This window comes from Aristolochia californica, unplaced genomic scaffold (genome assembly GCF_029961685.1).
Source record: "Aristolochia californica isolate CCGP_79_NKW_82.1479 unplaced genomic scaffold, dmAriCali1.0.hap1 SCAF_9, whole genome shotgun sequence".
Taxonomy (NCBI): domain Eukaryota; kingdom Viridiplantae; phylum Streptophyta; class Magnoliopsida; order Piperales; family Aristolochiaceae; genus Aristolochia; species Aristolochia californica.
In genome coordinates this window covers 33,001,221-33,028,321 of record NW_027182290.1, presented here as the reverse complement: position 1 = coordinate 33,028,321, position 27,101 = coordinate 33,001,221, and the positions used below count along the sequence as shown (strand labels likewise).

At 39.4% G+C, this 27,101-nt stretch overlaps 6 protein-coding genes across 6 annotated transcripts; 3 read left to right on the top strand and 3 right to left on the bottom strand.

Moving 5' to 3' along the window:
• Positions 1-455: 455 nt before the first annotated feature.
• LOC137940806 (uncharacterized) lies at positions 456-1,223 on the bottom strand. Its single transcript, XM_068785931.1, has one exon. It carries the CDS (start codon positions 1,221-1,223, stop codon positions 456-458), a length of 768 nt encoding a protein of 255 aa, XP_068642032.1.
• A 1,599-nt stretch (positions 1,224-2,822) lies between these two features.
• Positions 2,823-5,189, bottom strand: LOC137940805 (tryptamine hydroxycinnamoyltransferase 1-like). The gene is made up of 3 exons (XM_068785930.1): positions 3,893-5,189; positions 3,036-3,122; positions 2,823-2,920 (listed from the first exon to the last, which is right to left on the bottom strand). Exons 1-3 carry the CDS (start codon positions 5,187-5,189, stop codon positions 2,823-2,825), a joined length of 1,482 nt encoding a protein of 493 aa, XP_068642031.1.
• Positions 5,190-8,668: 3,479 nt separating this feature from the next.
• Positions 8,669-10,647, top strand: LOC137942114 (uncharacterized). The gene is made up of 3 exons (XM_068787799.1): positions 8,669-8,916; positions 9,081-9,457; positions 9,669-10,647. The coding sequence occupies exons 2-3, from the start codon at positions 9,132-9,134 to the stop codon at positions 10,525-10,527; spliced, it is 1,185 nt and encodes a 394-aa protein (XP_068643900.1). The 5' UTR covers positions 8,669-8,916; positions 9,081-9,131; the 3' UTR covers positions 10,528-10,647.
• A 707-nt stretch (positions 10,648-11,354) lies between these two features.
• On the top strand, positions 11,355-14,433 carry LOC137941956 (uncharacterized). The gene is made up of 8 exons (XM_068787589.1): positions 11,355-11,854; positions 12,094-12,174; positions 12,282-12,341; positions 12,609-12,652; positions 12,904-12,946; positions 13,029-13,100; positions 13,180-13,281; positions 13,379-14,433. The coding sequence occupies exons 1-8, from the start codon at positions 11,495-11,497 to the stop codon at positions 13,499-13,501; spliced, it is 885 nt and encodes a 294-aa protein (XP_068643690.1). The 5' UTR covers positions 11,355-11,494; the 3' UTR covers positions 13,502-14,433.
• Positions 14,434-15,534: 1,101 nt separating this feature from the next.
• LOC137940804 (pentatricopeptide repeat-containing protein At3g02330, mitochondrial) lies at positions 15,535-18,316 on the top strand. Its single transcript, XM_068785929.1, has one exon. It carries the CDS (start codon positions 15,535-15,537, stop codon positions 18,151-18,153), a length of 2,619 nt encoding a protein of 872 aa, XP_068642030.1. The 3' UTR covers positions 18,154-18,316.
• Positions 18,317-22,551: 4,235 nt separating this feature from the next.
• LOC137941164 (plant cysteine oxidase 3) lies at positions 22,552-27,035 on the bottom strand. The gene is made up of 5 exons (XM_068786455.1): positions 26,725-27,035; positions 24,855-25,021; positions 24,312-24,474; positions 23,452-23,652; positions 22,552-23,197 (listed from the first exon to the last, which is right to left on the bottom strand). The coding sequence occupies exons 1-5, from the start codon at positions 26,834-26,836 to the stop codon at positions 23,076-23,078; spliced, it is 765 nt and encodes a 254-aa protein (XP_068642556.1). The 5' UTR covers positions 26,837-27,035; the 3' UTR covers positions 22,552-23,075.
• Positions 27,036-27,101: the final 66 nt, after the last annotated feature.

Here is a 27,101-nt window from a genome sequence, read left to right as displayed (position 1 = left end):
ATTTGGCAACACTCCTTGTCTGGAGATCGGAAAAGCTAACAGTTTATCTTCTCTCTCCCTTCACATAAGAGGCATTTTGGGTCTAATGGCCGGATTCGATTGTGAGAGCTGAGAAGAAGGCGTGAGTCCTTTGTAGAGAATTTCGACTTTTTATTTATTTTCAGAATGTGACAGAACAACTACCGAGCTCGAATGTAGCACTACAGTAGTTCTGGATGTTGCGATTGGTTCACTAATCTCCCCCATGAGCTCCTTAACTCATCTCCGACAGGGAAGGAATCCTACCTCAGAGAAGCAGAACTACCCTTGTATACATATCCAGAATTTCAGAGAAACTCGGAAGAAGATTTCATTTGCGTATGACAAACTACAGGGGAATAGTCACGGTTACATAGAACAGGACACTTCTTCTTCTTCCTCCTCCGCCGCCCTTACTTGTTTACACCTTCCGCTGCCTATTTCTTCGCACTTCGTCCGCTTGATGGCGTGAAAATCCATTTCCAAACCTTTGATCCTTTTTTGCTTCCTTTAATTCCTTTTTCTTTTACAGTAATTCTACAAGAGCTCCCTCTACCCAACATCCTACCCCTGTTCTCCTCGTCCAGACTGGGTTTTTTGTCGGACGAAAAGCGACCAAATTTCAAATCGAAAAATCCAGAATCGCCATCCTCTGATTCAGGTTCACCTCTGTCGAGTGAGAAGCTGCTTCCAGGTTCACATGGTCTTGTGCTGCTGCTCCGTTTTGCCTCGAAAGAGAATGACCCAGAGGGTCCGAGATGATCCAAGTCCCAAATTTCGCACCTACGATCACACACGTCTGAGCTTCTTCCCAAGATCCCGACACCCACTTCCGGTTTCTTCTTGGAAAACCAACCCAGATGCCAAAAACTGTTCCTTTTTTCACCTGCAGAAGCACTGCTGCTCCTCTTAAATGGGTATGTCGTAGAGCTGGGGTTATGTTGATCTGGCTTGTCGTTATGAATGAGGAAGGAGATGGGGCCAACGCTGCCAACGTCAGCGGAGACAGAATTCCGGTTAGAGATATCGGAGCAGGAGCAGGATGAGAGCCGAGGCTCGCCGCAGTCGGAGCAGACAAGCTTTATGAGTCGGTCTTTGAGGCAAAATGCACATATTCCGACGGAAGAAGATGATGGGTGTTTGCGACACGGTGGATCAGATGGGAAGCCGTCAGATATTGCTACTGCCTTACCTCTGTTTTTCATGGTGTTTCTCTAGTCCAAGTCTTTCACCTTCAATGAAAAGGCACCAAAGGCCGGAGAAGGATCCTCGAGACTGAACCAAGAAAACTTCAAAAACGGAGTATCAACTGCGAATTTGTAAGCAAGTGGGAAAAAAAAATTAGTAGAAAGCCCAGAAAACAGGGAACGGTAGATCTTAAGCCTCCGACAGGGTTGACAGGGAAAGGATTTGATGGTTGGGGATCAGTGAAGACGTATCTTCTTTTAAGGGGAGTTTGGAATAAAGACGAGATTGCGGAAAGCAAAAAGAACTATGGAAGAGGAAAGTTGGAGACTAATTCCTCAAAAGAAGGGCAACCAGGAGCTAAAAGCCTGTGACCATGGAGATGGAGGCAAATAAACTGTGATTGCTCCAGTTAAAAAATCACCGGAAAAGAAACAGAATCGTTACTTTCACAGCTGTAAAAACTTAAATTCTAGAGGAGGGAAGATGGGTATCTTCTCCAAGCTGACTGAGCAGAACTAAGAGCTTCCAGAGAAGCAGTAGTTGTTCAAGAACACCGAGCAGAGACAGAGAGACGAAGAGCCATAGAGCAGAATAGACAGATGGGTTTGCTTCTTTTGAAGAGGAGAACAACTTAAGACTTCACAAGGAACAATCGAAGGCCTTCAAGAGTCGCAATCAAAAGCCTACAAAGCATGCAAAGTGAAAGAGAGAGAAAGCAGAAGCGTCACCTTTACGCTTGAAGGTGCAGCTGATGGCTTAATCGAGTGATGCAAGGCACAGCGACTGCAAAGTGCGATCATGGCATGCAGGGGACTGAAGAGAGCCAATTCCCGGTGGACGACGAAATTGAGTGAAGTGGTGGACAAGCTTGCATTGACGAACACTCTACTGACCCCACTCCTTTTCTTTCCTTCTCCAAATTCCCCTCTTGTCTACCTCTCTCTTCTCCCTCCGACCAATGCCAGATGCAAAATTTTCAACGCCTTTGATGTGGCTTTTCACTCACACAAATGCCTCACTCTTGTCAGTTGTCACTGCTCAGTGGCCGCTGCTTATATCTTGTACAGCTTCAATCCCCTTCACGAACTACCCAGAAAAGAATTAGTATGGGTGAACAAAACCCAAACAAAAAAGAAAAAAAATCTATCCAGTGCATGTAGTCTTAGACGGTAAAAGAGGTTGTTCTCTGTTCATCCAACAAGAACCGGTAAAGGGGTTGTTGACAGAAGGAAAAGGCTAGACAAGCTTCGACATTCCTAGACGTTACAATCTGCCATTATAGAAGTGTGAGTAAATGTTTCAATGTTGTCGGACACTCTTATCATTTGATTCATTGATTGTGCTCACAAGCCGAATCCCGTTAGGCCATTAAAAAAAAGTACTATGTACTGCTCTTTATGGGGCTTTGTACAGTTAAAATGTCTCGTTAATATATTGCTGACAGCAGAAAAGAAACTACAAGAAACTTTGCTGATGGAGATTAAAACTGAGAAACGAGAAATACTTTCTTCTGGTTTTAGATCAAAGAGAGCGTTAAAAAAGATTGACAAAGCAGTCGGCACTATTCTTACGAATTAATGCTTTCTCACATCAAACAATGATGTGTCCTGTTACTCCTATTCCTTCAGTGTGCTCCTCTGATAATGTGCATCATCATTTGCAAGTATTTGGTAAGCCAACAGCTTCAATTCTTTATCAAAACGGTCAAAATTTACTGAATTTAAGCAGTTGCAGAGATTTCACACCTTCGTTTGTCCAACAGTTATGACCCCTATCAAGGCAAGAACGACATCGTCATTTCATCAAACAGCTTTTGTGCTTCTGCTTACTTCTCGCAGCTCTCCTTTTCCTCAATCTCAACGAGCATGGCTCTTGCAACAATGATGAATAGCATGCAGACACACAGTCAAGCACGCCTGAAGGCAATGCATCAATATTAACAAAAACAAAAAAACAAAAAGTAGACCTTGATGAGAATTTTTAATCGATCATTTCTGGGTTTCAGATTAAATTATGGGAGGAGATGGATGTGAGTGCATGATAATGTCCTACATTTTGCTAAAAGTACTGTAGGTGGAAATGATGAAGAGCACTGATACGGGTTAAGAAACATTTTTTCTGGGTTCTGAAGATGAACTCCTGTCCTGTAGGATTCCTCCTACTGGACATGTCTGCATGATGTGGGCCAATTAAGCGGATCTGTTAGACCCGATTGAGTTAAACTAATTCTCAAGCCGGTGGTGCTCAAGTCTCTTCAACATTAGTTCAAATCTTACCCACTTGAAAATGAGAAAATTAGTCATTAAAACTACCCACATGAAAATATTTTAAAAAAATTAATGATTAAAATTATATAAAACTAAAAACTAAAATATGTATAAATATTAAATTCTATTGATAGACTTCTATTTACCAATTAAAATTAATATTATAAAAAAAATTATTTATAAAGCATAATATAAAAATCACATAAAATGGCAGCAAATAAAGTGTCACCAACATCATGGATCTTTCCAAATTTCTCCTAAAACACATTTAATACGACTAAATAATCTTCCCAATTAAGCCATTATGGAATTACTAACTCTAGTCATTATAATATAAAGAGCCACCCTTCTGCACTTATTCTGGTGAACTTATTCATCTTCCTTCATCTAATCTAGGTTTGAAACGAGACACCACTAACCCAGTGAGTGGGAGATGAGTCGAAAAACCTTAGCATGTTCTTCCAACAGAGTGACTACAACATCAATCCCTCCTTTATCGTCTTCATGAAGTGAAGGCATGAATATCACCACGCCTTCCACAGGCACCCAGCTGGGAAGAAATGCGCACAAGCCTCCACCACCAAAATCCATCTTATGAAAATCAAACCCTAGCCAGCTATCCACCTCCAGATTAGGACTCAAAACGCCCCTTTCCAGGTCTGACACAGGCACCAACTCTTTGCCTTTGTTGATGGCTCCAAAATCAATGAAGGATTGGAAATACGCCTCTCCGATCTGCCTAACCGAGTCCTTCACCAACTGGGCTGATTCGTTGACAGTGAATTCCTCCAAATATCTGACCTTTGCCCTTGGGAAGGCGTTTAGAACCAGGTTACCGAAGTATTTAGTCGGAACAATCGGAGCAGACAACCTTGGCCTGCCGTTTATGGCTATCCTCACTTGGGTAACGTCTTCAGGGTACAAACCCCGTGCCACTGTAATCTTCTTCCACAGGTGTCCCATTAACACATCAAACCTGGAAAATTTTGCGTTCACCGGTGCACGACCTTTGAGCTCGCTGATGAACTTGACCGAATAGTGAACTAGCACATTATCCAGGTTTCTGGGTTCGGGTGGAGCTTTGGGTAGCACAGTTGGTAGTTCTGCAAGGGGGACAAATTCGTCGATCCAGTGACGAAACTTGCAGATCGGGGGTTCGCGGTGCAAGAGCCAGTCGTGATCATAAACGGGAAGTTGATCCAACTGTAGTCCTCGCACAGACTTTCCCCACGTAGTGAAGAAATAGCTCATGGATTGGCCATCGGCGATGCGGTGGTGGGCTGTTATTCCCAATATCAGGCCACCGCATGCAAAGCGGTTGATTTGAACTTGAAGCAAGTGAACTGCATCTTCAAGGGGAGGGTACAAGTTCTTCAGATTCCTGGAGGGTGTTAAGGGGAGATGATCCTCTAGATTGGATGCTGCCATAGCTTCCACCACCAGAACGCCTCCTTCAGTATGGTCACCCAGTATAACACTCGGTCGACCGTCCTCATCCTCACCTAGGTGGCCAGCGAGAGTAGGGAAGTGCACCAGAGTCCTTGTGAGTCCGTCTATCAGTGCAGCGTTGGTTGCCATGGGAGGCTTGAAGGAATAGACAACCCCTATGTGCATGTCAGACGCCAATCTGTCAAAGACAGTGAGCGCTATCTTCGTAACCTTGGCATGGATCTGTTTCTGAGAGATGACTATGGAGTTGTGCACTCGAACTTCCATCTCTCTGGTGGTTTGCTTTCTCTCTTAGTTTCTTTCATGTCTTTCTGCTGCATTTTATAGCGTAGATGCTGCATGTCTGATTGAAACAAACAAAGTTTTCTTCCTCTGACGACCTTGAAGCTGGTTTTTCTGTGGAAAATGAAAGAATACGATGAAATAGTACTGACATTAGCCAGTTTACGGATAAGGAAGTGATGCAAATGCAGTACTAGAAGTGACTCGGAAGCTTCCCGCTCTGTTTCACTCAGCTTTAGCTCAGTCCACTGTGTACTGCAGAAAACATAAACTCATTAAAGGAGTTGGTTGGGGAAAAAACAAAATCAGAAAATCTAACACTTTCAAGTAAAATAGAGCTTGAGAACGGCAAAAGTCTCCTTCAGAACTGAGAGGCTTCCTACAGGCCCGTACCCTTTCTTGAATCATTGTGAATGAGTCAAACTGTGGGCTGCTGAATGCTGGCTATCAGTTATCTTCTTGTAACAGTAGTAGTTTCTGAGATTTAGTTTAAGAAGACTTCGAATCAAAGTTGAACTAAACAATTGCCAAAGATAGGATTCCTGGAGTGACCTGGAGATGAGTCCTAGTAGAAGAAGTCTAGTTCTTGTCTCTCCCGCCCGGTTCTTTTGTTTTTCTCTGACGTCTCATTAATGGCAGTCGCTGTCCATTTGTGAAATACTTTTGGCTAGTCTTATTAGAACTCAAAAAGTCAGAACCGTTACCCTCTGGTTATTTTTCGCTTTGGAGCTTCTTAATCGGTAAACAGGTAGGTGTGTTCACCGACTTACGATTTTGGCGATTGCTATGATACCTGTTGTGATCGATTTTCAGAAACAAATTCATCACAACCAGAAATTATAAACAAATTCCAGAGACCAGAAAAAATGTTTAACCGATTCAATTATTATCTGCTGCAGTTGCACAAAATCTTCATAACCCTCGAGACCCGTCGCCCAAACTAGAAGAAGATCACAGTAAAAACTTGAAGTTTCTCGTAGTTAGCTCCGAAAGCTACCTTCCCGATTGACAAAACCCTCACATAACCGAGAATTATTCATCTCTGATTCACTTCCTACAATCACAATTCACAAACCCCTCGGATCTCTTAGGCTGTAGATGGGGAGGGGCGGCGGTCCCCCTCCCTGTTCTCCATCCCTTTGTAACAAATAAAGAGAAGGGAAGGGTTCCCCCCCCTAGCAAAAAAATGGAAGAATTATCCCCTACCTCTCTGATCTAGAACAAATATATTGGGGGAGATAATGTTTTATAACCCTAATACTATTGAAAACGAAAGGAAATTAAATCTTAAAGAATAATTCTTTTGGTAGATTAGAAAAAAAAATTATTTTTAGTAAAAGTTTTAGAACAAAAGTATTTAATCTAATCTATATCAATGAAGTAGAGCAATTCAGTCTGATTTTTGTTATTCTGGTCAATTAAATCAGAAACTAAGAGACCTCGGCATTAAACCCTTAATCTAACTCAATTAATAATAGGATCACATGAATAAACACGACCTATTTAAAACTCGAGTTTGGTTTAGTTCTAATTCGGGTCGGATCAAAATGTCACGCCATGATTCTTGCACGTGACACAAATAGATATGGAGAAAGTCCACATCATGTTGCGAAATAGAAATATTAATAAAAATAACCAACTTTTAAACTTAATATAAAAAATACTTAACTTTGACTAATCAACTTTACATATGTACAACCTAAGACAACGCGTCAACTTTGATCGCATATGTGGTGCCATGTCATCATGCCAAATCAGCACCAAAAGGCACAAACATTATGTCATTAGAAAAAATATGACATATCATCATGCCTCATCATCAATATGCCATGTTACCATGCATTTTTCTCTCATTGTCCTTTCATTATTTATTTAAGTTATTTTATAATTTCAAAATATTAATTTTTTATTTTAAAAATCATACATATTTCATTACCTACTATTTAAAATATTTAAAATTTAAAATTTGTTTATTAATTATTTTAAAAAAAAATTCTGATGTAATTAATACCTTACATTATCAATTTAAGATATTATTTAATTTAATACAATATTTTGTAAAAAGTAATTTTAACCTTCTTTTTTTATAATTAAAAAATATAATATTTTTATATTAATTAATTAAAAAATCATATTCTTACCTTTTATTATCAATTTAAGATATTTTTTAATTTTAAAAATAATTTAAATAAATTATTGTAGTTTTTGAAAAAAATGTCATTGATTGGTAACGTTTCATTACATTCTATTTTTTGTAATAAAATATAAAAAAATTATATTAATTATTTATAAAAAATTTTAATATAATTTACACCTTTCCTTATCTATTTCAGATATTTTATAATTTATAAAATATATTATAATTTTTTTATTTTTAAAAATCTTATTTGTTGATACACTTTGTAATATCTTTTATTCACAATAATAAAATATAAAAGTAATATTTTTAATTAATTAATATTCTAATTTTATTTTTTATTATTATAAACATAAGGTAATAAAAAGAGTAGCGACAAATAATATTTTTGAAAACTAAAATATAGTTTTAAAATATTTAAAATTTTGAAAATATCTTATATTGATAATGAAAGGTGTTTAATAGATTAGAATACGATTTTTAATTATGAATATACAAAATTTATATTTTATTAAAAAAATAGAAGACAATAAAACATGTACCGAAAAATAAGATTTTTAAAAACTAAAATATTTTTCAAACATTTTTAAAATTTTAAAATATCTAAAATCTGTAATGAAATGCTTTAAATAGATTAGAATATAAATTTTAAATTAATTAATTAATGTATTTAATATTTTATTATTATAAAAAAGAAGGTAATAAAATATGTCCAACAAATAATTTAAAATAAAAACAAATATTTTTAAAATATAAAATAATATCTTAAATAGATAATGTAAGGTATTAATTACATTAAAATATGTTTATTATATTAAATCGAAGGTAATGAAATGATAAGAAGCTATCAGCGAGGTTCTCCGTAATAAATATATGTAAGTAAAGCTACTCTGCAGACGAGGCGGCAATAAGCAAAATGACAGGATGGTTGAAAGAAATTTCAACTGATGAAGCTTCAGACTTCTTTCTACTCTATCCGATTTGGCAGATTACTTTTCATGGTTTCTTCCCAGGGATAACCCCGCAACTCTGTGTCACGTGGTTTAAATCTTCAATCACGATACCGTGTCTTGATAGGATGGGTGGAAGAAATTTCAACTCATGAAGCTTCAGACTTCCTTCTACTCTATCCGATTTGGCAGATTACTTTTCATGGTTTCTTCCCAGGGATAACCCCGCAACTCTGTGTCATGTGGTTTAAATCTTCAATCACGATACCGCGTCTTGATCGGATGGGTGGAAGAAATTTCAACCGATGAAGCTTCAGAGTTCTTTCTACTCTATCCGATTTGGCAGTTCTGAATACTTTTTATGGTTTCTTCCCAGGGATAACCATCAATCACGGTACCGTGTCTCTGATAAGATGTTGATTTGAAGCTGTCACCTTCAGAGGGACCCGATTCTAGTGGCGAGCTTAGGGCTCCAAAAAAGGCCCCAAGTGAGAGAAGGGAAGCTCAAACCGAACTACTTGTATGATTCATGGGCGTTAGAAGGATCTCACATGTTTCAAGTCTAATTTCGTAAACAACGAGCTCATGTTTTGACGTCGGAACATGGATTAGCAAGTCGGAAGAGGTAATATAATAATTTAATATGATGCTTTGAACTTTTAAGACAGTTGCAACAGAAATTTCCTAGAAAGAGTGTCTTGCCGACTTTGGACGAAGATATATTTGTTAATCTAATCATAAATATCTATTCCAAAAATTATATATTTATTCAACTTTGTTGCTGAACAGATCTGTTTGAGACGGGTAAAGGAAGTTCCAAGATCTTCCATTGCAGGCAACATGTATGTAACAAGGCCTCTGTCAATGTTTATGAAGTCTCCTGAGGCACTCTCTGCGTCTTCCCCGGACGGTCCTAACTTGGGTTATCTTGTGATAGCGGACGAAGAATGGGAGGTCGAGGCGAGAACTTGTTGCGGACTCTGCAAAGATAATCGAATAAGAGAATTCCCGTTCCCTTCAAACAAAATTCTCACTGTTACATACACTGAGAATCATGGAGAGAGTTCGACGACTCACCGTGATAAGGTCCTCTTTGTTCCAGTGATCGGTCAGCCCTTATCAGCCAATCGATACTATGTCATAAGGGCACAAGGGAAGTACAAAGGGTAAGCTAGATTTGCCAGTTTTGATCTTGTTTTTCTTTCCTCTTAATTAGTGAGATTATTTCCTTTGACACTGGATGCCTACCACTTCAGTTTATCTTGATTCTTGAGCTTGCCCCTTCTTATGCACCATGTCATCATCATCCATTTAATTTGATTTTTTCTGAGGTATCCTAAATGGACAAACTGATTTGGGTATTAATCCCTATTGCAGGAAAGCGTGTACATGTTCTAGGGAGGAGGACATGGGCACATGTTGTTTCTGCAATTACATCAAGGACACAAAACCGCAGTTCCTCGACCTTACCAATATCTATCAACAGGTGCAGATCGAACGCCGTCGTAGTGCTCGATTTATTGGCAGTTCCATTGCTGCAGACGGATTTCCTCCACGTTTTCTGAGGAGAAGAGGATGGAGTGTATACACTTCATCCTCACTGCAAATTCCACTAGAACCAGTTAATGGCGTAGATGTTGCTCTCCGGAATGGCCACCCAAATTTTGATTTTCCCATCTCCAGTAAATGTTCCAAGTCCGTGACTGTGGGCAGATGGTACTGCCCATTCATGTTCATAAAGGAAGATGAAACAGCTCCGAAGGATCAGATGGAGCGATCCATCTTCTATGAGATAAATCTGGAGCAGTATTGGGAACAGGTTTTTGGGTGCAAGAACAGCGACAATGATGAAGGAAACGCTGTGACAGTAAATACAAGTTTGCAAAGGGAAGTAGTTCGACTTTGCGGGGAGGAGGAAGTCATGGCACAAGACATCAGCGTGGGAGATGGATGGGTGTGGTTCAGAACTCAGAACTCTGGAGTAGAGAAGAGTGTGGGGCTGACTTTACCGGTTCTAGAGAGAATGCGATGGGAAGCAAAGAGGGGAGGTTGGGTTGAAAGGGAAGAGAGAGAGGAGAGGATTAAGAGAGTGGTGGAGTTTAAGGGAAAGGGTGGATGGAGTAGTTATGGTTGTTATGTGTTAGTGGAGAGGTTTGTTTTGAAGAGAATTGATGGGAATCTGGTGCTAACATATGATTTTAGGCACACCCATGGATTTGAATCTAAGTGGGAGTAGTTTCTGTGTGTTTTTTTCAGCAAAGTGGAAATCCAATTTCTGCTCACTTAGTTGACAACCGTTGTTCTATTTGTCTTTGTGTTTGTGTGAATAGATATGGTGTATAGATCCGTAAGTACATTGATATCATATACAGGAATAGCCATTTCACATGCAGTTTCCGTTACCATTATTTTACGATTAACATATCTCCAACCTTACATTATTTTGAAGATTAAAATTAGAAATTTCTCAAAAAACATGGAGACAAAAAAGAGGAATGGATGCTAAATAATCGAATTTCCACAAGTAACATATCTCCAACTTTACCTTCGATTTTTCCAATGCTAATATCTTTCTCTAGAAAAATTGCATTGAGAACAGTTTGTTGGCTTTAAAAATAGACTCAGAGCTTTCTTTTGACATAATTTCTTAGATAAATTGTCATTCTTTTTTGTACAAAACGTCCCACAAATTGAAGTTCTCTGTTGTTCATCGAAGCTTTTTTGTTAGATGAAGTCTTGTACTTGTGGAACAGGGTCATAACCCAATTGACTTGGCCAATCAACTATGTCACTATTGCACAAGTGAGTTGACAAAATAGCTCTTTTGGCAAAGGGGGGGGGGGGGGGGAGAGACGGGGTGAGGAGAGAGGGTGGGAGTTCGTTTCTTCTACAAAATGGAAACCATGAAAAACCCAATCAATAGATGTCTTAAAATGTCACCACTACGAGGTTGAAAATCATCATTTGCATCGGATGGGTGGACCAAACAGAAGTTGCAATATGATTTACTAAACCATTTAGAACCATATGCGAAATGAACAAAATCGAATAAGAAATATTCAACAAAGGGTCGGGTTTGGATCACTGATTTGTTTTCATACCGAGTGTCAAGTCTGTCCACAGTCCCCTCACTCCGCTCCCGCCTTCAATCCGTCTGTCTCGTCTTTGCTGGAGTTCAGCTTCGCTGTCTTTCCTAGCTCTCCATGAGTATTAAGCTCAAACCTCCGTCTCTCTCCTCCCAATATTCTTATCTCCCTTCTCTTTCTCCTCCATCAATCACCTTCTTATTCTCCGGATTCTCAATTTCATCTCACCCTTTTCCCAAATTCCATGCCGTTTCTTCGACCTCTTTTTCTTTGATACCTTCGGCCATACAAAAATTGTCGAACCCTAGGGTTGCCTCCGTTTCGGACTGCTTCACCGACCCGGACAGCGAGACCCAGATATCGGATTTAGCACCCGACGGAGATGTATATCAGAAAACTCTGCGACTGGTGGAATGCGCCATGTTTGCTGCCGTCACTGGATTGACTTATTTCTTGAGCAATTCACTCGCAATTGAGGTGTGTAGCTATCTCTTTTTCAATTCTTTTTTTTTTTTTTTTTTTTCTGGTTAAGCGTTTTCTCCTATCCTCCCCATTACTAGATGATGTAATGTTATTTCAGATATGCTAACTCTTTGTTGTTCTTGAAACATTTGCTCACTTTTAGCATGAATTTGCGTATATATTGTCAATTCGTTCTTTTCTGTATTTGTGACTTATTCTGTCTGATTAATTTCGAGCTAAGCAACATTTTTCAGAATTACTTTGGCTGTTTCTTCGCATTTCCGATTGTAATCTCTTCCTTGAGATGGGGTCTTGCTGCCGGTAGAAAGACTATGGTTTGTGTCATTATCCTGCATTTTTTTAGTATTTTGTTTTTTAGAAACTCGTTCTCAAATCCATGAATATCTACGCTCAAGTTGCATTTTCTACTTCCTTGGCTCAGGTTGCAACAGCTATGCTGTTGCTCACATTGTCTGGACCAGTAAAAGCTTCAACTTATTTGGTAAGAGTCACATTTGTTCACGTGAATCTTTAGCTTTGTTGGTCTCATGTCCTAGATTTTTATCCGCATGATCTTCTTTTGAAGTTTCCTGATATGTGCAAGACCCATCTTCTCTTTGGCTTTTTCTATCAATTATCTTTGGCACTTGGTGGAAGCTGTCTATCTCTTGGTTCGGTCCTGTTGTTGAACCTGTGCCTCAGTTTCTGCCATTTTCCTTTTTTTTTTTTTTTTTTTGCTTTACTATCTCATATTCCATTTCATTTGCAGCTCATGCATGGAGTGGTTGGTCTAGCGATGGGTTCTTTGTGGAGGTATAGGCTGGAATATCATATAATATTCTTTTTTTATTGGCATCATATAGTATTCTTTCTCCCCAAATTTCATCTCTACTTGCCAATTGTTAGGAAAGAATTAAAAGAACTCTTTTCTAAGTTTGTTTTCCTTGCTATTATTGTTTTTCTTAATCAGGAATGGTGACTATGTTATAGTATGATTTTGCTTTTAGAGAATCGAGCATTCTTATTTTACATTCATTGCCCTTAGTGTTCTTTTCTTGTTTCAGGTTGCAAACAAGTTGGAGCATCTCAATTGTTTTGTGCACAGTTGTACGTCTGTTACCTGAAGATTGGAAATTCCTTTACCTACAGATGCATGTAAAATTAGGGAATTTAAGAATTTCTTTTGCAGGTTCGAGCTATGGGTGCAGTGGGCTATGTTTTGCTATCCTCATTCTTGATACGAGAAAATATTCTTGCAATTGTGAGGCTATGATTTTCTTTATCTTCCAGTTTTGTTTCATTCCCTAAATAATCTTGTCCTTAATTATCTTCTTTGGCAGATCACAATAAACATCCATGCTTCGCTGTCCTACGTACTGGCAGCTCTAGGCATTAACACTATTCCCTCCATGAATGCAATTTATGCTATTTTTGGAAGTTTGGTAAGTTCTTGACAAAACATTTGCTTTTTGATTTGGTAGTTTTCTTTAATTACTTAATGTTCTGAAATTTTGCTTCATGTTTACTGTCTTGAAACAGCTTCTCCTGAACTGTGGGTTCTTTATATTTTTGCTACATATTCTATATGCTGTATTCCTCACCAGACTTGGAATGAAGACTTCTTTGGCATTACCCAGATGGCTGGAGAAGGCATTGGGTTAGTGTAGATGGGTGTTGTGTTCTGCATCTCTTTCACCAGCACCGAAAATGTCAATCAAGGACGAATATAGATGAACATCCTGATGTGCCTTTCCATTATTTGCCATCATGCATGAAACCCCTCTACACCATCTGTATGTGATGCAATGTTTGCAAGGTCCCACATTCTCTATATAAGTGAAATACTCATCATCCTTCTGTCACAGAGGCATACAAGTTGTCATTGGCATTGCTCTGTTGTAGATTTCTGAGAAGATAGCTACAGTTTTGGCAGTATTAAATGGATGTGTGATATATCAACCATGTGCTGTTCTAACTGCACATACTCCTGAAAGCGATATCCTGGTCTTTTATATCTAGTCTTTTGGGTTCTTGGCTAATGTTGTTATCTTTGCAGAAACTCCACATGCACTTCCTGCTACCTATCGGGCACAATCTACTTTAATATTTGATCAGGGACTCTAGCATTTTACTAACCTATTATTCTTCATTCTTTTCATATATAAATTGCGTCTAAAACTTTGTTGAGAATTTAGGGCTGAAGGCCAGGTCCTGCAGCCCTGCAGAAATAACCATGACTTCAGTAAGGATATATTCGTGAGGCTGCTTCTGCATCTTTCGTATCCTATGGTCTTTTTGCAACCGAGTGGGTTTTCCCCATGGGATGGATAGCACTCTAGGAGGCAGGAGACTTCCGTCCAGAAAGCAGGGGTTCGGCGGACACGAGCATACCTTCTTGGGGTTGGAGAGACCTCTCTCTAGATAGGGCAGTTATGACAGTATGAAGACCCTAGGCAAGTTCAGTTGCGAGAAGTCCCCTGCTGAACTCCACTAACTCCCTTCATCTGGCTTGCAAAGCTACAGAAGAGTTTATTCTTGGATTTTGAACATTTGTAAAGTTTTATTAGAAAAATTCAGGGTTTTGTACTTGATGTGCAAGTATATTGGAATTTTAGGTTGTTCACAATTTTTAGATTTAAATCACTTTTCAAAAAAAAAAAAAAAAAAACACTCCGCTTGTTGTTTGTAAGCCATGATTATCCGAATCCTAAGCAGAAACTGGAAACAGAAGGGACAGGAAAGGGAGCAGAAAATGGCACTTCGTATGTGATGAAAAAAAAAAAAAAAACATGTTAGGGAATGGGAGGCTATCCATGCAATCTCCCCTCTTAATAAAGCTTTTCAAAACAAAATTCATGGAAACTAAGGGAAAATTCTAAGAAGCAATGATAAAAAATAAAAAATTATAATAACTAATTTTTAATTTTGCTAGACACTTGGTGAATTGAGTATATATTTTTTACTATTTAACCTTTTAGTTTGAAGAAATATTAATGAACATTTCTGTAAGTACCCATTGGATTTCAGTGCATTGTTTCAGAAAATATTTTAAACAAACAGTATACTTCCCTCCAAATTCAAAACTGGTCTCCCTAGAAAATTGGAAAAGGGACAATACCTATCAAAATTGGTTTCCCTAGAAAAAAAAAAAAAAGCGCCAGAAGTTGGTCTATCTAATAGAACAAGCGCACTCCGGTTTATGGATTTTCCATTTATTTCACAGCTTTGCTGAATGAACTACGAAGCAGCTGCACCGTGAAGTGTAGGTTCAGGTGCGCAACTCAGACAGGTTGAGACGTCAAGTTGCCAACATTTGCAGAAGTTGGACTCTACGTACATCTGTTACATTGCCTGATGACAACAACCAACGAGGCTCAAACATGATTCCTGCGGCCATGCTTTACATTGAGATTCACCAGAACTGAAAATTTTGGAGAGTGAATACAAGTCTTTCAGCTGAATCTGGAAGGGCAGTTGAGTTATTCATCTCTCTATGCGAAGCGATGACTATGGAGATTCTTTCCTTTCCATTGGGAGTGGTTTTGAGTCGTGTTTGTGCATTTTTAATTTGTGGGATTGATGAGATTAGTTTTCACTCCAGGAGGTGATGGCAGAAGAGGTGGAAACTCCGACAATTTTGTTGAATATTTTCTATGAAACGACTTGTATGTCAGCAACTATGACCCAAACTTACAATGGGTTCACCTCATTATCCTTTCGTATTTCGAATTTGCTTTCGCCTTCTCAAATCTCCACAGCAACGTCTCGTCCTTTCTCAGTCTTTTTCTCATGTTTCAAGTCAGACGCTTCCAACGAAGAAAACTTTCTCTCAGATGTTCCAAGAAAGTTCGTATCTAAGACAACTAGACACTGGACAACAAGCCCATGCACTAATGATCACGTCCGGTTTTCTTCCAACCGTCTTTGTAACAAATTGTTTGATGCATATGTACATCAAATGCTCCAAAATGGATTATGCGCACAAAGTATTCAATCAAATGATTCTCAGAGACACAGTATCGTGGAATGCAATTATATTTGGCTACTCTGGTTGTGGCTTGATGGGATTGGCAAAAGATTTATTTGATACTATGCCTGAGAGAGACGTGATATCATGGAATTCTCTCATTTCTGGGTATTTGCAGAATGGGAATTACTGGAAGGCAATTGAACTTTTCTTAGAAATGGAGCAAATGGGTGTAAAATTGGACCGCACTACCTTTGCTGTTGTTTTTAAGCTATGTTCAAATTTAGAGAATCTTGAATTGGGAATTCAAATGCATGCACTAGCTGTTCGCACAGGTTTTGATAGGGATGTGGTGACAGGCAGTGCATTGGTTGATATGTATTCTAAATGTAAGAGGTTGGAAGAATCAAATTTATTTTTTTTAGAAATGCCAGAAAAAAATTCAGTTTCCTGGAGTGCAATAATAGCGGGTTATGTTCAAAATGATGAGTTGATCAGGAGTTTGGAAGTGTTCAAAGTAATGCAGGCAGAAGGAGTTGGGGTGAGCCAGTCTACATATGCCAGTGTTTTTAGGTCATGCGCGGGTCTTTTATTTCTGTATTTGGGTCGTCAGCTTCATGCTCATGCTTTCAAAACCAGTTTCAGTTTGGATACTATTGTAGGCACTGCCGTTTTAGATATGTATGCAAAATGCAATAGTTTGGATGATGCTAGAAGTGTTTTCTTCTTGTTGCCAAACTATAACTTGCAGTCATGGAATGCTATTATTGTTGGGCACGCTCGCAATGATCAAAATTTGGAAGCTGTACAACTATTTCAACTTTTGCAAAGGTCTGGATTTGGTGCTGATGAGGTTAGTCTTTCTGGAGTATTTAGTGCTTGTGCAGGAGTTGAAGGTTTTTTAGAAGGCTCACAGGTTCATGGCCTAGCGATTAAGCTTAATCTTGACTCTGGCACTTGTGTATCAAACGCTATACTTGACATGTATGGAAAATGTGGTGCCCTTCCTGAGGCTTGCAGAATGTTTTATGATATGAAGATAAGAGATTCTGTCTCTTTGAATGCCATCATAACAGCGTATGAGCAGAATAGACAGAGTGAAGAAACTTTATCACATTATGATCAGATGTTGTCATGGGGGATGCAACCTGATGTTTTCACTTATGGGAGTATTCTCAAAGCTTGTGCCAGTTTGCAAGATCTGAAAAGGGGTAAGGAGATTCATAACAGAATCATTAAATCAGGATTTAGTCTAGACTCATTTGTTGGAAGCACCCTGGTTGACATGTACTGTAAGAGTGGGAATGTGGAAGAGGCAGAGAAGATCCACAATAGAATTGGCATGCAGACAATAGTTTCCTGGAATGCAATTATATCAGGATTTGTGACACAGAAACGGAGTGAAGAGGCACAGGATATTTTCTCCAAGATGTTGGTAAAGGGCCTGAAGCCTGATAATTTCACATATGCTACCATTCTTGATACCTGTGCCAATTTAGCGACTGTTGGATTGGGGAAGCAAATCCACTCACAAATATTAAAGCACCAACTGCAAACAGATGTTTATATATCAAGCACTTTGGTGGACATGTACTCAAAATGTGGGAATATGCAAGATTCACTTCTAATGTTTGAAAAGATGAAAGAACGGGATTTTGTTTCATGGAATGCCATTATTTGTGGGTATTCACAACATGGTCTTGGTTTAGAGGCAATTAAAATGTTTAAAAGAATGCAGCAAGAGAATGTAAAACCAAACCATGCAACATTCATTGCTGTTCTTAGAGCGTGTGGATATGTTGGCTTGTTTGATGAAGGGTTGAAGTATTTTGATTCTATGTTAAATCAATATGGCCTGGATCCACAGTTGGAGCACTATTCCTGTATGGTAGATATAGTTGGCCGATCAAGAGGAGTACATGATGCTTTGAAGCTTATTCTTGAGATGCCCTTTGAAGCTGATGCAGTTATTTGGCGAGCATTACTTAGTGTTTGCAAGATACATGGAAATGTGGAAGTGGCTGAACATGCTTCAAAGTCCATTTTACAACTGGATCCAGAAGATTCAGCAGCTTACGTTCTTCTATCAAATATCTATGCTGAGGCAGGAAGGTGGGGAGAGGTTTCAAAGATGAGAAGGGTGATGAGACAGAATAGGCTGAAGAAGGAGCCTGGATGTAGCTGGATTGAAGTAAAGAGTGAGCTGCATAGCTTTCTTGTGGGTGATAAGGCTCATCCGAGATGGAAAGTGATATATGAAATGCTGAACGAGTTGATAGTTGAGATGAAGTGGGTAGGATACAAGCCCAACTTAATTTTTGATGATGAGGAAGGGGTTCATTCATGACACTTGTTCTAAGGTGGAATACGTACCTCATGTTATCTAACAAAAGGATCAGTAGTGACAATGGCACTTAGCTCATACTGATTTGCATGTGTTGCCTGGATATCTGGCAAGAGGATTGCATAATGGGGAAGAAGAAAGTTGAAGGTAAGGGCAAACAAAACAAAAGAGGATAGAATTTTCTCTGTATCTGATTTTGCTAATTTTATTACACCTTCTATCTAGATTTTATGTTTCTCTAAGTCATCCTAGTTCTAAAATAGTTTCTTGACTGGTTCCTAGTTCATCTCTTGTGCATTTGCTTTTTCTTTTGCTTCTTCAGGGTAGTGTCCTTGTCATGAAGTGTCTCAAGTTGGTATGGACCTGAGATGCTTTAGCCATCTGCTCCGGCTTCATACTCAGTGATTAATGGAAGGGCCTGGTGTGACTGATTCCGAGCACCAATGGTTATGAGACCCTTGTTCACTGGAAGAACACAGACAAGAGTGCACAAATTGAAATGCTGCAGATGCTCATCATGGTGAAGAGATATTGGCGAACATGCTCGCAGGAAGACTGACCCATGACAGTGCCACCCTATGAGCCTCAAGGGCAATTGAATGTTTCGTTTACAAATTACAACTATTAGGCCCATATTAATCGACTGGTAGGTGGTTCATGGATTCCCAGATTCCAGACTTTGTTATTATTCTTGCCTCTCCGATGGGTCAAGCCAGTGGAAATGATTGCACAATCAGTAGTAAGCGCAGGGTTCAATCGTTACATACTGCTTCAGACAGCCAAACGTCCATCTTCTACAAGTAACTGAGCTATTATGAAGAAGTATTGCATGTGGCAATGTCAAGACGGAGCCTGAAGTTAAACAAGATAAAAGAAATGATTTTATTGACAACTTATGTATTTCCTTGCCATATTCTCATGTAATTCTTTTTTCGTATAATTGACTCTCAGATCATATCCGCCTCTGATTTTACTGAGGATTCTTCCTCTGTTTTTAAAGACCTGGAACACAAGAGAACTCGAAGTACTGAGGGGAAAGAAAATTTTAAAGATGGCTATGGTTTATACTTGTGAAGTTAAAACAACATCCTTCCTTCCAAAAGCTGTTTCTGCAGAAGAAGAAAAAACCCACCCATCATAACTGTTGAACATTAGAATTTGCTCATTTCTTCTTTCTTAACTGGTCAGAAAAGGTTAATTTATTGAGTCGTCGAGTTCTATTTGGAACTACGGCAGGCTTCATGGTTCAATCTCGATGAATCTCGTCAAATTGACTCACCAAGTCACCACTGTAAGCTTTGTTCCCTTTGCTTCGGCCATCCAGTAAATCAACTTGTTATTGCAATTCTCCTGCTACAACAGAAGTGGGAAAGAATCAAGGGAAGGAGGCAATACAAAATCCTTTCCTCCGATGGCACCCACGTAGTCTTTTGATCGACCGAGGTTGAATGGCACTGGTTCAAAGCTGGAAGCTTCATACTGGAGGCTTCTTACCGTATAGTTACTGTATTTCCAATTTCAGCAAGCTTACGATCTTCGAAGATCAGATTAGTCGTTCATGAAGTTGAGAAGCAAAGTCTGGTGTGAAATCTGGCAATATATGAACATGGGTCTTCAAAAAACAGATCTCCAGCACAACCCGCACAGAAACCAGAATACAAGGAACCATCAGTAGTAACCGAAAGTGTCATTTATAGAATAGCAAACATAAATATATCAACTGTCAACCGTTTGGAGAGACAAAAAAAGTATTCTTTAGACCATATGAGACTTTCTTTACTAATACCTCGAGCACCGAGCAACTCATTCTCAGACCGACGACGACTCATTAGGAGCCGGAACCCCGAGCCTCCGATTCCCCTCCAGGAAAGTCCTAACGGCCACCTGCTTCTTCTCGGTAAAGAAATGAAGAATTAATGAGGAAGCAGAACGAAGAAAGATGCAAAGGAGAAGAGGGGCGGCAGAAAAGAAGTAGAAGAGAAGCAATGAAGAGGAGAGAAGAGAAAAAGCAGGAAAACAGAAATGAAGAGGAGAGGAGCAGCAGAGAAGGAACAAGGAGCAGAAAAAGAAGAGAAACAATGAGGAGAAGAGCAAAGAAGCAGTTGTATTGAGCACGAAAAAAAAGCAATGAAGAGAAGAAGATGTCCCAGGAATGAAAGCATCCGAAGACGAAGAGGCAGAGCAGAAGCCGAAGAGGCGAGCGGAAAGAAGCAACTAGAGTTTGTTAGGTAATCGATAACAAGGAATTGTCTGAATCCCGATTTTTCTGGAAACTCCGTAAACAATATCAACAGTCTCCGAATATCGATTTCTTCTCAATCCCATTTCTCTCTTAAATTTTAATTAAATTAAGAGATAAACTATTTGAACTGTTTTTCTATCCCGGTAGTTTCTCTGAATCCCGATTCCTATCCCGGTTGGCTTACACGGGAGGTTTCATCTCCGACTTTTTTGCAAATTCGATTTCCATAGAGGGGTAGGGGGCGAGAGGGAGACGCTGCCGTCTCCGCAAACTCCGAAAACCTCTCGACCCCATATAAGATTCAGAAAGCTTGTCCCAACTATTCGTAACTCCGCTTTAACAGGTCGTCTCCTATTTTGATCTCATGCAAGAAATTTTTTCTCTGTAACTGTTTCTGCGCAGGGGCGGAAGACCACGAATGAGCAAAAAGAGAAGGATGAGTGATCCGATGTCATCGAGTGCCCACTATCCTAGTAGTTTGTCCCAGTCCGCGAGCATGAATGAGACGATGACTACTGGAGTCTTCGACGACGACAGTCTCCGGCTTTGTCTTTCTTCCACGGCTGTAAGGCCGAAGCTTTCCGTGGATGAGCAGCACACTGCGTCTAATAGTATTGCCGTCGCCATCGATCCTAGTAGTTTGTCCCAAACTGCGAGCATGAGGGAGACGGTGACTACTGAAGTCTTCCACGATGACGGTCTCGGGCTCTATCTTTCTCCCCGGCCGGGTGTAAGACCGAATCTTTCCGTGGATAAGCAGAACACTGCGTCTAACAGTATTACCGTCGCCATCGAACACTCACAGGTAGAAGAAGTAAATAGAATTAATGTGGATTATTTACTTCTTCCGCATCCTTCTGCAGGACCTCTACCACCGCTTCCCTCATTTTATTTCTCTCAGCTCCCCCCTGGAGATGCGAACAGGGATATTGCAAATCCCTTCTCCTCGAACATCCGACAAGAGAAACCTGCTCGTGCGCGTCGAAACTCTGGCGCCGCCTCTGTTGGTAAGGAAGACTTTGTCCTCGAGCCATTCCCATGGGCAACCAACCGGCGTGCCCACGTTCATAGCCTCAGCCATCTCATTCAGAGTGGCATCCATGCCATCACCGGCGAGGTACAGTGCAAAAGATGCGAAGCCCGATACGAGATTGAGTACCCACTGTGCAGAAAATTCGAGGAGATTATAGAGTACATAGCAAGAAACAAGGCCACCATGCATGATCGCGCTCCGGCGGAGTGGATGAACCCTGCCCTCCCTTCATGCCGGATGTGCCAACAGCCCAGCTGCGTTAAGCCGGTGAATTCCCAGAAAAAGAGATGCATCAATTGGCTTTTCCTGCTCTTGGGCGGGATGCTTGGCTGCTGTACCTTGGAGCAGCTTAAATACTTCTGCAAGCACACCAACAATCACCGCACAGGGGCCAAAGATCGAGTGCTCTACCTTACGTATCTGGGCCTATGCAAACAACTCGCAGGTGCTGACCATGGTGACCTTTTTAAACGATAAAATTTTACTTACTCGAAAATATATACTCTCTTATTATTATTATAGTTTTTTTCTTATTGGTTATGGCGGATTTGTTTTATCTTAAATATACCTTTCTTCTCTGTTTTAGAGTAGATGCTCAGGGTTGAATTTCTTTCTTTCTTTCTCTGGTTGTGTATTCACTCTGTTTAAACACTAATGCTTCTGCACGAAATGAGGATGATCCATGAAAACAATACAAATGGTGAGTGTTCTAAGTATGGTCTTCGTATTTCTCTCTCTTTTTTTTTTCTTTTCTTTGCAGGGGGGAGGGGTGGCTCTTCCCTCTCCTCCTTCGTTTCTACAAGAGGAAGAGGGGTAAGTCGAAGCAGTCAGCCCTGAGCAATCTATCCCTGACCTGGGTTTTTTGGGCCGGATCGGATCAGGTTCCTTAAAAAACTCAACCTGATGCCCATCAGAAGGTTATCTAGGACTTTAAAAAAAATTGAAAATTTCTCTTTCCAGAGGATTTTGGATAGAAAAACATTTTATTAACTCAAGCTTTGAGACATATTTCTATGGTTCCTTCAAGCAGTCTTTTAAGTCTGAAACTGATTTCTCTGTGATTGTAAAAGGAAGACACATCAACAGAGTACACATCTTCTTTCAATCTGAAGGATCAGAGAGGATATCCCAAAACTCGAAAATTTTCATTGTAAATGCAACTCAATTAGTGATTAATCTAAAAGTTCGAAAAGCTTTTCACCATTCAAGCAGTATCCCAGTTTCAATTTATCAACTCTGCCTGACTTGCTCAGGTGCAGATGATACCGAAGATTTCAATTTGGGATCAAAAATATTTATGCCTCTCATTTTATCATTCCTGTTAGAAATTTGACGGCCGTATTTGGAGAAGAACGCTGCAGACCCGATCAGCAAGAAATCATACATGAGATGCCCAAAATTGGGGTTCTGCTCTTCTGTGTCCACTCAATGATGCAGGCATAAATTAGAAAATATTCTTCTAATATATGAACTAAAAGCAGCAGATTCGATAGAGAAGAACTTCACCTACTGCATGTTCGTTCGTGTATGAAGGCACCAAATTTCCACACTACAGAACTTACGTCAATTCTACAACTTCTTACGGCCGGCGCTCAAAAACTAGATCTATCATACACAGGAAAGACCCTTGTGTACAGCAAAAGCGGAAGGTTAAGCCAGAACCCTTGGACCATTATATTTTCCCGGGAGTATATAGAGGTCATCTGGAGATTCCACTTTTACAAGCCATGCGTGATCTTCCTCTTTTTCACCTGGGAGTTCATCTGCTGCCGCTGCAATCACATAAGACTGCATAAGAAAGCTTGTTTTCATGGTTAGAACAGGATAACATAAATGTGGCACATATGATGTCAACAGGACGCAATTACTGACAAACTGGTAGCAAAATTCAGCAAAATGAATAAGAAAAAGAACTGTTCTGTTTTTCGGCTTCTCTTTCTTGTTAGGGTTTTCGGACCTTTTGCTCAATGCAATGTCCATCCAGCGATGGGGTTGCATAATAATTATAGCAAGAGAATTCACTTACGGAGCGTGGAGTAAGGGTAGTCATGGTAATAGGTACAAGTCCTTCCAGCAGCTTCTTCATACGGAGGAGCTAGTACATCTAGCACAGCGCAGGGAGTCACAGCAGTGAAACAATGAAGATTACCACCTGCCTTCGGATATAAGATAGTTGTGGGGCATGGTGCAGTCAGAGTGGTGTCTGCCTGCAATTTTGCCAATCTAGCTGCAAGAGAAGAAAGTTGCATCACTTCCCACACCAAATGGTAATCTAGCAAAGCAAGAAAGAAAAAGAAGAGAAAAGAAAACTTGGATGAAAAATCTTTTATTAACTCAAGTTTTACACAATTTCCATCATTCCTCCAAGCAGTCTTAAGTCTGACACTGATGTTTACTGAACCTTCTTCCATTTGAAGAACACAGTAACTGTGTACATCTTCTTTCAGTCTGAAGGATCGGAGAGATTGTTCAAGACCTCCGACCCATTCCGTTGTAATTGAAACTCAATTAATGACTACCTAGAAATTTAAAAAGCTTATCACCATACAAGCAGTGTCTGAGCTTGAATTTATTAACCGTGCTTGACTTGGTCTGGTGCGGATGATGTCAAGGATCCAGATAACAACAGATGTATAATAACTATGTACAATAACAGAAACCAGTCTCATGCACATTGTTCCTTAAATATCATCCACTTATCCAAGGATATCAAGGATCTGGATTTGGAGTGCAAATGTCTAATTGGATATGTAGATCAGTTAACTACAAGATATAACCAATACAGCAGGAACTTAATCCTGATTCAACTAGAAATTATGCTGAGAACCAAAGCCTAGAAGAAAATAATAGGTAGCAAGGAGTATGTTATTCATGAAAGAAGCATACCAGAAAAGTAATCAGGGCCATCCACTCTCTGAACAGAGGAAGGTTCAACCCAATCATATGCTTTGATATGCATAGATCCATAAAGGATTTTGCTCAACACAGTCATTCCTGGATGGTCATGAAGCGGAATAACTGATGAAGTTGGCAAGCAGAATATACCAATCTGTAAAAATGTAAATATATTTGATTAATATGATCGACTAAACACAGGTAATAACAACGGAAAGTCCAGAGAATAAACTTTTCTTGCACTATGCATTTGTTCAAATTCAGGAAGAAAACTGAATTAAAAGGTGAAAGTTTGCTATGACAATAGAGGAGGCTTCTCATTTTCGTTTACACTACAATATCCTTCTCTATGTTATATGGCGAATCCACAATAATACCGTTTATTTTTCATTTTTGGCAAGGGAAACAAGGACGGAGTATCACTGTACTAGTTTTCCATCTATCATATGCAAGTTTAATGGATTATTTATCATAAATCACTGCCAGAACTGGCAAGACACTGTTTGGAACTACTAGCCATATAAAACCACTTACAGTGAAACTCTCACATTCATATATGTCCAAATATGTTATTGGCTGTGCCCACCGAGCTACCCTGTTTGAGTGATGATTCCCAAACAGATTTTGACCAAAAAATCCATGTCCTCGATCATCTTCTGGGCGCTCCTCTTTCAGACCAACATCTGCTGGACCAATTGCATCTGAATAGCGAGAAGCATTTTTTTCCATATAGCACACAAAAGTAACACAGTGTCAGACTAGAGAAACTCTCATCCAATGATAAACACTAAGAGCGATTGAGTATCAGAAGCATTTAGTGCAAATGACATTGAATATGAACATGATCTCTGAACTTTCAAAGCAATAAAGATTACTATTAATAAATAGACGGTATCAATTGCAGGCAGACTCAACTACTGACGGGTCATAGAAACTGAATATACATAGAAAATCATCTTATGGTAGGTAGATAAGAGGTAGATAAGAGCCGAAAGAGTTTGCCATAACACGAATTCTCAGAAACATATCTTGGGCACTATTCAACCATCAAATGTGGAAAAAGAAGAGACGTGATTGGCTGATTCAAAGTTAGACAAAAGAAAGAGAAAAAAACATAGATAAAAGGAGCAAAATGAAATGTAATTAATCCTCTGAGATACATGAAAAAATAGTCATATCCATTCTATGTCTAATATGTCATTGATTATAGTATTTGAAGCTCCACACTCCAATAAAACAGTGAAATGATAGCATGGAAATAATGAAGCCAAACACAGAAAAACATTGATAAAACACACAGACTCGCTTTATGTTGTCACCGGTAGGGGTGGCACGAGTTCAATTAAAGGTTTGACCTTAAGACTTCAAGGTTGAACTCGAACTCGAACTCAATATCGAGCCTTAAATTGAACTTGAGCTTGAGCTTGAAAATTTTATATGAATTCCAAGCTTGAGTTCGAGCCGGGTTCGATCTCCACATACATTTAAAACTAAAAATAAAAAATTACAAAAAATGAATAGAGAAAATTTTGGTGATAAGTTTAGTACCATTGAATTGCACGCTATTATAGAGGAGTGCAAGACTTTATAATAAAACATACTAATGTACAATAGCCAACTTAGTAGACCTAATAGAAAGAACAAACTTCTCTATTAATAGTGTTTATTCCATTGACAAGCAACAACATCGGATGTTGAGGGACTCGAAAAGTCTCAACAACCAATCATCTTTAAGGTTTGAGGTAAATAAGAGAAACCATCAACCACCTAAAGAGGGAATTGACGAGAACAACTAGGGTGAGGGTATTTTCGTAAGAAAATATATACTAACAAGTCGGCTTATGAGCTAATAAGCCAAGTTTGGAAAATCTCGAGCTCCGTTTGTTATACTTAACGAGCATTATTCGAAGTTTGAGCTCAAAGCAAGCTCAAGTAAAATTTGAGCTGAGCCAAACTTTTTTCCAAGCACTTTGCGAGTCTGTTTGTCTCAGTGCCACCGTAGTCAACAAGAATTAGAATCGACAAAAGAAGGCTTAGGACCCCTGAAATTCTCTATATGTAGCTACGGATCTGATTTAGTTTAATGCACGACCTGGTTCCACTTCGCATAACTGACAAGTCCCAGCATAGTTTCAAGAACATCACGTAGAAAATAGGAACGACCGAACATATCCAAATTAAGAAAAAATGGACAATCAAAAGCGAATTAAATTCAAGGAGCTTCACCAAAAAAATTACAAGAGATACCGCAATTCATAGAACGAGTCAGTTTAATCACAAAATTAAACTTCCTTCCGAAAGAGCATCCAAGAAAAATTAATTTCACAAGATACGACGCAGTAAATTGGGCACAACAAACTGAAGTAAAATCAACAAAGAAAGGGCAAAAAAGAACGACGCATACCCAAGAGAGAGCATAGTTTACGGATTGCCTGAGGAGAAGCGACATTTCCCGGAGGCGTAAAAGTCTTCTTGCAAAGGTCGTAGAGGGCCTGAACCGAAGATCCCTTAGCCATGGCGCTGCTTTGACGAACCAAACACAATGAGAAGTACGCACTTCCTCACGGAAGCCGCATTTCCATAATTCTTCCCACTCTGTACATCAGCTAACAAAAACCTGAACGCAAAGAGTAAGAAAATTCATTTTAAAGCATCATCGACGACAAGCTGTGCTTTTAGCCGGCTGGCGGTGTGCGTGATTCTATGGTGATCTAAGTTCTGGAAAACACGTGTACCATTTCGCTTGCAGTCTTTTCACGCTATATACACTAACACCATATA

Coding starts and splice junctions, on each gene's coding strand:
- LOC137940805 (XM_068785930.1), bottom strand. CDS start 5,189: ATGGAAGTTCGAGTGCACAACTCCATAGTCATCTCTCAGAAACAGATC. Junction 3,123..3,892: donor ACTCATCTCCCACTCACTGG/GTTAGTGGTGTC, acceptor CATTGCCTTCAG/GCGTGCTTGACTGTGTGTCT. Junction 2,921..3,035: donor GAAAAGGAGAGCTGCGAGAA/GTAAGCAGAAGC, acceptor GCTTAAATTCAG/TAAATTTTGACCGTTTTGAT.
- LOC137940806 (XM_068785931.1), bottom strand. CDS start 1,223: ATGAAAAACAGAGGTAAGGCAGTAGCAATATCTGACGGCTTCCCATCT.
- LOC137942114 (XM_068787799.1), top strand. CDS start 9,132: ATGTATGTAACAAGGCCTCTGTCAATGTTTATGAAGTCTCCTGAGGCA. Junction 9,458..9,668: donor GCACAAGGGAAGTACAAAGG/GTAAGCTAGATT, acceptor TCCCTATTGCAG/GAAAGCGTGTACATGTTCTA.
- LOC137940804 (XM_068785929.1), top strand. CDS start 15,535: ATGGGTTCACCTCATTATCCTTTCGTATTTCGAATTTGCTTTCGCCTT.
- LOC137941956 (XM_068787589.1), top strand. CDS start 11,495: ATGAGTATTAAGCTCAAACCTCCGTCTCTCTCCTCCCAATATTCTTAT. Junction 12,947..13,028: donor CAATTGTTTTGTGCACAGTT/GTACGTCTGTTA, acceptor TTTCTTTTGCAG/GTTCGAGCTATGGGTGCAGT. Junction 13,282..13,378: donor ATGCTATTTTTGGAAGTTTG/GTAAGTTCTTGA, acceptor GTCTTGAAACAG/CTTCTCCTGAACTGTGGGTT.
- LOC137941164 (XM_068786455.1), bottom strand. CDS start 26,836: ATGGCTAAGGGATCTTCGGTTCAGGCCCTCTACGACCTTTGCAAGAAG. Junction 25,022..26,724: donor TAAACTATGCTCTCTCTTGG/GTATGCGTCGTT, acceptor CTCGCTATTCAG/ATGCAATTGGTCCAGCAGAT. Junction 23,653..24,311: donor TGGCCCTGATTACTTTTCTG/GTATGCTTCTTT, acceptor CTTCTCTTGCAG/CTAGATTGGCAAAATTGCAG.